This window comes from Austrofundulus limnaeus, unplaced genomic scaffold (genome assembly GCF_001266775.1).
Source record: "Austrofundulus limnaeus strain Quisiro unplaced genomic scaffold, Austrofundulus_limnaeus-1.0 Scaffold64, whole genome shotgun sequence".
Taxonomy (NCBI): Eukaryota; Metazoa; Chordata; class Actinopteri; order Cyprinodontiformes; family Rivulidae; genus Austrofundulus; species Austrofundulus limnaeus.
This window is the reverse complement of record NW_013952466.1, coordinates 678,921-687,559: the sequence shown is the minus strand read 5'-3', so window position 1 is coordinate 687,559 and position 8,639 is coordinate 678,921. Positions and strand designations below refer to the sequence as shown.

The following is an 8,639-nucleotide window of genomic DNA, read 5'->3' as shown; positions in this document are numbered from 1 at the left end:
GTTTTGTTTTGTTTTGTTTTTCGGTTGAAAAAAATTTGTTGAAAAATATTTATACAATTAAAAAGTGTGGTAAGGAGTTTTTAAAAATTACCACTGGTGTATAAATACTTCCTCCCTGAACTTTTATTATTAGAATGATTATGAGAAAATTCTTCCCTCTGTCTCTTTTCTGAAATCATCCATCATGTCCACAGATTAGTGAGTGAATGGTTGTCTGTGTGGTGAAACAGAAAGAGTGATAACTATTTATGTCTTGCACTATACTTTTACCAAGTTGGGGCACCAGGTCAGTTTATTGACCAACATTTATTCACCCTTTTTAATCAGACTCATATTTATGTGTGAGATTTGTATGATGTAAAAGCCCTGTAACACTAGACAACTTATGCCAATTTATGAACATTTTAAAGACGTCAATGTTAAAGCTGGATTTGAAAAAATCAACTGGTAGCTTCATTTTGGCCTGTACATAATAACAGGGCCTTAACAGGGAATTCTCATCTCAGGRCAAAATATTCAAAGATGAGGGACCAGCTTCATCTTTTTGGTAATTTATTACAAAAATATGCAAGAATCACTTACATTGAATCATGACTAAACCAGTAAAAATGACAACACGAAAGAAGCAATAAGGTTTATAAACAGTTAAAGATGAAAAGGAGTGTAGACTTGATGTTATACGTCTAGTTAAGGTCTGGATGTTAAAACCTTTATAGAATGAAAATATATTTTTCTAATAAAGAGACCCAGGTTAAAACCTATAAGTTTTTGTCAATTTGGAGAGAAGATGTTAAGATCTGGTCAGATTTAGTCATTGATAATTTTAATCTTAGATCAGAAGAATATCAAGTTTGCCTCGGCTGTTTAACCAGCACTGTTCTGGGAACGATTTGTGTGTAATGCCTGATTACATCAGCTCACCAAAGCTGGAGACGCTTGTCTCATTGGAGGTGAAGTCTCTGTGTATGTGACTCTGAGGTCCAGATGATTCAGACTGGCCCTGGAGGTCATTACGGAGAGGTTTGTATGAACTCACTGAGGTGGCTTGACTTTCCATCACAAAACAGCCTTATGAGACCCACTGGGTCGGCACAAACTTCTTGTTTTCAGAAATTAAAAATTACATTTTCCCCTCAGATGGTTGTTCGCCTATCATCGGGTCCTGAAGCTCTCAGCAGAATCCAACTCAAAACTAACAAACTGGCTTCTATCCATTTACACTCAGCATTCAGCTGTGTGTGTTATAGATATAACAAATCTGTCTGAAGTCAAAATATTTCTTTTTGGGAGAGATGTTTACTGGACAGAGTGGTGTTGTAGTCAAAAAGACATGCATCTGTTGTTTCCCCCTGATCTGCACTGGTGTGGAAATTAATGACAGTTCAGAAATCATCTTCAGATCTGACAACACACACTTGAAATAGAAATACCTTTAAAAAATAAAATCATGTTGATTATTATTTTTATAATGAATCTTAAAAGATTAAAAAACTGTTGCATCAGCATTATCTGCAGACAAGGACAGATATTTACAGCTAAGAAAACATTTTTCAGAACAGAGTTCAGTTAGTTGGGAGACATGACCATTGGTGGTCAAAAGGTCTGTCTCATTTGTCTCTATGTGTCCCTGTGATGGACTGGAGACCTGTCCAGGGTGTACACTGCCCCTCGCACTGTGACTGCTGGATATGGCCACTAGTGACCCTCATCATCATCATCATCATCATCATCATCATCATCATCATCATCATCATCATCATCATTTATTTATAAAGCACAATAAAAACCAAAGTGAGCATAAAATAAAAACAATGAGCAAAGTACAGTAATAAAATGAATAATAAAATCAAACAAAACAGCAAAGGCTGACTTAGTGGTCCTGCTCTTCAGACTCAAATGCCTGTTTAAACAGATGAGTTTTTAACAGAGACTTACACTCATTTAGAGACCCAGCTGACCTCACAGACAGTGGGAGYTTGTTCCAGAGCCGAGGTCCTGCAACTGAAAAGGCTCTGTCTCCCCTGGTCACAAGCCGAGACCTGGGAACAACTAAAAGCTTTTGATTTACAGATCTCAGGGATCTATTWGGAATGTGAGGCTGTAAAAGCTCAGTYAGATAATGAGGTGCCAAACCATTCAGACATTTAAAAACTAAAAACAAAATCTTAAAAACAATTCTAAAAGAAAGGCAACCAGTGAAGAGAATACAAAATTGGAGTGATACTGTATGTTCGCGACGTCTTGTACCTGTTAATAAACAGGCAGCTGAATTGTGAACCAGCTGTAGACGACAAACCAAAGACTTGATCCATCCCACAATAAAGAGAGTTGCAGTAGTCCAGTCTAGAAGTGAGAAAAGCATGAACAACCCTCTCAAGGGCATTATGAGGAAGGTAATCCTTGACTTTACTTATAAGTCTCAAATGATAAAAGCTAGACTGGACTACTGCACTGACCTGTTCAATAAATTTAAAATCAGAGTCCAAAATCACCCCAAGATTTTTGACAGACACACAGCCAGATAAAGGGTCCAGTGGTCCAACAGCACTACTGCATCCTGTCAGTTCATCAGAGTTACCAAATAAAACAAACTCTGTCTTTTTATCATTAAGATAAAGAAAGTTCAGATCCATCCATGCTCTCACGTCTTTTAAGCATTCATGTAGCCTATTTATAGACTGGGATCCGCTAGATCTTAATGGAAGATAAACCTGAATGTCATCAGCATAAAAATGGTTTGACACGTTATATTTGCAAAAAGTAGATCCCAGGGGGAAGCAAGTACAATGAAAATAAAACAGGCATGGAACCTTGAGATACTCCATATCGAAGGTGACCAACAGACAAAAAAGCTGTCCCAACTGGACCGAGAAGCTTCTGCTAGACAAGTAGGATCTAAACCATTTTAAAACTGTACCTTTCATACCAACAAAAGTATCCAACCTTGATACAGTATTAAAATGTCATGATCTACTGTATAAAATGCAGCAGTAAGAACAAGAAGAATTAAAACAGTAGAATCACCAGAGTCAGCAGTTAAGAATAAATCATTGCACACCCTGAGAAGCGCAGTTTCCATTCTGTGACAAGACTTAAAACCAGACTGAAACTTCTCATAAATATCATTAAGACACAGGTGCTCATGTAGCTGAATAAAAACAACCTTCTCTAAAAGCTGCAATTTAGAAATTGGCCTAAAGTTTGACAGAACTGTAGGATCCAATGACCCTGAAAGGAAGAAGCGGGTATAGATAAGGGATGGATGTCCACAGATCAGAACAAACTCCCAGACAATAATGTGATGTAAAGAAGTTCCACTTTGGATTCAGTTTTTGCTCTTATTTTCACCATCCATCTTTGGAAGGGTCTGTTCTTTGTCTTCTTTCCAGGTTTTGGCATATTTTTAGTGGTAGCACTACAGCTCCACATACAGATGTGGCATAGTTGCTACAAAATTTGGGTCATTTCTGTTTCTGTTGGGATGGAAACATTTCTCCTGAAATGATGTTTTTTTTAGGAAAAACGTGGTTTTGAAAGCATRCCTGAGTAGATGGAAACTAAATTAAACTTGCTATTAAACAAACTGGTGTCTTTCCTTGTCTTAACAATCTCATTCTATTATTAAAATTGTATTCGTATAATTTAGAAAACAGTCAGGAAAACATCTACAGTCTGCTTTTACTATTATGCCTCTTGATTTAAATATGCATTAATTTTTATTGGTCAAAGCAACAAAGAATTACTGCAAAGGAAACAAAGACCCAATCTGAGGACAATTAAATCATTAAAAGTAACTTATAACTCTAGATGTTTTCTTTTATCAATGGAAAGTGTATCTGATGATTATTGAAGTTTATTGCCTGGTTTTTGGGAGAAAATGTTGCACATTTATGTGGAATCTCATCCTAATAAACTAACAAAGAAAGTTTGATGTTCACTGTGAAGGGTAGACACACTGCAGATAAAATCATTCTCCCAGATTAAAAAAAATCAGACCCCTAAAGTAATCACCTAAGTCATTTTTTTGCAAATAAAAAAATAATAAAAATCAATAAATAACAATTTCACTGAAGTTTTTGTGTTTCCTGAAAAACTAGAAACAATGAGTTAGGCAATCATTTTTAGGAAATTGTCAATATTAGATATAATTTACCTTTGAAATCACTGAAGTGTTGCTGTAGAAAATCTAAATTTCTCATGTCATAGGTCCTGTGGGTCAGAGCAGAACCTCTGACAGTGAGAATTCAGATGTGACACAAAAAGCTGAGTGGAGGCGACGGAGTAAAAGGGGGTTTATTTTGTCTGATTGTTTTCATTTACCTGCGCCGTGTGCGGCATCAGGCCTGTGTGAAAACGGCCTCCCATGGTCATTGTTGAAGTGAATGTGCWGACAGAACCACAGATGGTCTCCATATTTCCAGAGGGTTAAGTCACCATCAAACACTGTAAGAGGACTGGCAGTGTGGAGGAGGAAGTTTTCAATAGATTCGTTAAATGTTGAGGCGTCTGCGAGGAGCGCCGAACGGACTGTGTATAAGGGTCTCTGTGCTCATTGTTGACTGCAGAGACAAAGCAGAGGTTTGTTCCATTAATCAGGATGGGCCAGCAGTGGCCATTCACACCATCAGCCATTAAGCACTCCAACACCTGCTCTCTCACTCACCCTTTTACGCCCCTCCCTCTCTCTGCCCTCTTTTGTGCACAAACACACTCGTAACGCAAAAAGGTAAAATGTTTGACAGAGCAGAGAGTTGCTGCTAATTCCTTTCCCTTTATTTCCTACAGGTTGCTGAGCTGCCAGTGGAGAGGGTTGTGTTTGAGCACAGCAGAGGGACACGCTCACCACATGTAGCACATAAGGATGAGAGTGAACATGAAAGAACCACCTTGTCRCACTGTCTCTGTCCCATTCCAACATAAGATTTTTTTATGTACAGTGCCCTGAGACAACGTATGTTGTGACTTGGCGCTATATAAATACACTGAATTGAACAGAATTGAGTTGAAGATCAGTATTTCCCCCTCAAACTCCCTGTTTTCAGATTTATCAGCTGATGGAAAAATATCTCCAAAAGGTTTTGTGTTCGCCGGGGTAATCCTGCTCCACTGGGCAACGTACTTCAGTGTGTGAACACCTGAACCCTGCACTGCTCAGGCAATACACATCAAATGACAAACCAAAATGCTTGTTGTCACTTTTGATTTTGGGGAAAAATATCATGGATCTTGAATGTTTCAACTGAAGGTTTACTTCAAAAATGGCATTTAACAAACTACACAATATGCAGAAATCTGTTTTTGTTTTTTGTAGAGACCTTGCTCATGTCCGACCTGCAGTAGACTGCAGTGAGAGTGATCTCAGTGTGGAGAATAACCCAAACTCTAAAAGACCCTCTCAGTTCAAGCGAAGACTCCACTAAATGTTTTCACATCTTGTCACTTTTGCCTGAGACAAATGTTCAAGCATATGTGTTGTTATAGATAATAGTTTTCACATTAAATATATTCTGTCAGTTGAGTGCATCAGTAGCTGCTTATAGATKATTTCTCTTGTACACTGGATGATGACCCCTTGTGTTTTCTATGACCTGTAAGACATATTCAGATGTGGCTGGGAATTTGGAAAACCACTTTCAGTGTGAAGACAATCAGAATGCTGCTGTGCTTTTAACACTCGCTAAAGAGGCTTTTCCTATAATCTTCTCTTCGAGTTGCTCTCCTCTACCCTCAACACAATTTAGAGCCCTGTCCACATGGGAATAGTGTTTTGTAGATATGCTGATGCTCATTTCAGCTTTGTATCCAAACAGGTTCCAGAGTGAAAAAACTTAAACATCAACATTGGGTTCTTGTGTGGACAACCTAAGCCAAACTTTTTAAAACCATGTGATTAATAAAAATGTACTGAATAGAGAAAAAAATACAAATAAAATAATAATAGTACCCCAACTATAGCTAAAAAAGTATCTCTTATTTTTTTTTCGAAACTCCCTGTCAGTTGTAGTTTAATGAGACACTAAGAAGAAATTCCACTTTGTTGGAAAGTTCACTAAAACGTTTTACTTTTGTATTTGTTGTCCTCATTTTTTCCTTTGTGTTTGCAGCTTAAAGTGTCTTCTCCACGTTGTCTCCTCTGTTTGTGGTGTATTTTTGTAGCATTTGCCTGACATAGTTATTCCAACATAATATTGGGTCTATTCTGTGTTTCTGAGTGAAGTAAAATATTTCTGGGAAAAGGTGTCATGTCCACAAAGAAAAAGATCATTTTGGAAGGACAGTGTTTCTATGTGGATGATCCACAGTATACTTTTACTGATCCCAGAGGAAAATTCAAAAACAGTATCCTCCATAGCGTGAATGTGGCCTTGCTTTAGAAATGCTGTAGTAGCCCATAGCTGCAGTTTGACACAGTTTGGCAAGTTTGTATGTGTGGTGCAACTGTGCTACAGAGTAGCACTGTTAAAGAAAAGTGCCGCTAACATGTAGAATGCTGTTTGTGAATTTCTCTTTGAGATCAATAAAATAATACTGGGCTTTGTCTATTATGTCACTGCAGGGATGGGGACCAGTTATTCTTCCTAATCTGTCAGAAATAAACATCACCTTCACTTTTGTACTTAGATTTACTGCCTTGTTTTTGTTGGAGTTAAAAGAAAAGAACTGTAGGACATATCTGATCAACAGATAAAACTGTAATGAGCATCATCACCAGCCAGAAAACTCACATTTCACACAATACAATTCATTTTATTCTCAACTATCATTTCCAAGTCTGTACCTTAACTAGAATARAGGCACAATGTTGTTGCAAGTCTTGAATTCAACTGAATTTAACCAGATAGGTAAAATGATACAGTCAAAAAATAAATAATAAAAATCAGAACAATTAACCAGGAAGTAAAAATCATTCATAATTTTTCTCTTATCAGATATTATCACTTTGCAAATCCTGAGATTTGTTTGATTCAAGTTTCTAAAGGTGAACATTAAGACTTTTTTTGGAAAATATTTAATTGCAATACTAAATTTCTTATTATTGTTTATTTCAATTGAGCTCCATTGCTGCCACTTTAATTTCTACTCGATGGGAATTCCAAAAAGCCTAAACAAGTGATCACGTTTCTTAGTTGGAATGAAAAACATTAGATATCAGCAACGAAAGAGTCTGATCCTGGTCCTCGAGGGCTGCCATATTTTACTTGTTTCCTTGCTCCAACACTCCTGACTCAATGGTGGGATTACCTTTCCATGTTCTGAAGAGGCCTGTTAATCACTCATTAATCTGAAGCAAAGKAACCTCCAAAACATGCAGGATAGTGGTCTTTAACGACAAGGATTGGACATCACTGCCCCAAGGCAAATAAATGGTTACTGGCTAATGTGAGATTTAGCCTTAATTTAAAAGAGAAGAAAAACAATTTTGTCCCAATATGAGGAAAAACAAATACATCATGATATGTTATTGTTAGGTGCATCGTAAAACCCTGAGTTTCACATAAGCAGTGTCAGAGTATGTCACAATAATTCGTGTCCTTAAGTCCCGCATTGTTGGTGMAAATATTCAGAGTTAAAATAAGCCATTCCTCTTCCACCCTTTGACAAACTTCTAATTCTTACTAAGCCTGTCCAGCGACATTAGAAAAAAAACATTACTCATGGCCAGAAAATAGTTAATGAGTGGCCACAAGTTAATTTTGAGCAGCTGGAGTAATTGTCTCTGTGAGAGATTAATAAGCTGTTTTTGTGTTTAACTGTTCAAAGGTACCCCACACTTGTCTTTAATTTAATTTGTGTATGTTTGATCCAAAGACTATACCTTCATGGTTCAATCTAAAAGTTTTAGTTTTTTCATAGCACTAGTATTTTTGAGATGACATTAAAAGTGTGTGTTGGGAACAGTTATTTTACTGTGTTCCTGAACATGATATTTTTGATTCTTTCCACAGGAAAGGCATTAAAGTGAGTGAGGATCCTGTTTTCAGTGTTGAGCTTCAAATAAATAAATTAAAGCTTTTAGTACAGAGACAACTCCAGTCATCACCTGTGCCTTAAAGATACAACATACAGTATAAACAGGGTTCCCACACCTTGGTCAACATCAAATTCAAGGACCTTTCAAGGACTTTCCAGTACCAATTTCCGCAAATTAACGAACCACGRGCAACGGCAATTACCAACTACTACCACAGAATGTTACCAATAAACAGGTTTAATATCATGTAAATTCAATGAAAAACTGAACAACATAGTTGTTGACTCAGAAACAATGTCAGTTTACTGTAATCCTGAGTTATCCACCGCAACAAATGTAAGTTTTTTTTACTTAATTTAATTTTGTAATTTTTTAAAAGATGATGAAAATCAGTCGTGGAAATCGAGAATTTCAATCCCCAAAAAACATTCAAGGACTTTCAAGGACAAGTGTAATTTTTGGCAGTTTTCCCAAACTTTCCAGGGCCTTGAAATAATTTGTTCAAATTCACAAACTTTCAAGGATTTCAATGACCCGTGGGAACCCAGTTTTAATCTTCTCAACTCAAATTGAACATAAAGATAAAAACGTTGCCTTGAAAGTGAATAAGTAATAAATAAACCAGGTAATGGCAGGTGCAGAAAACAGCAGCGTCCAAAATACCTCA

The 8,639-nt window shown here is 36.9% G+C and overlaps 1 protein-coding gene across 1 annotated transcript in view; it reads left to right on the top strand.

The window, feature by feature from the left end:
* Window positions 1-4,869, top strand: part of adgrd2 (adhesion G protein-coupled receptor D2) — an 86,655-nt gene extending 81,786 nt beyond the window's left edge. Inside the window, exon 25 of the mRNA XM_014009973.1 lies at window positions 4,786-4,869. Coding sequence (XP_013865427.1) covers window positions 4,786-4,793 — 8 coding nt within the window. The 3' untranslated portion in view covers window positions 4,794-4,869. The remainder of the gene's footprint in view (window positions 1-4,785) is intronic.
* The last annotated feature ends 3,770 nt before the right edge of the window (window positions 4,870-8,639 follow it).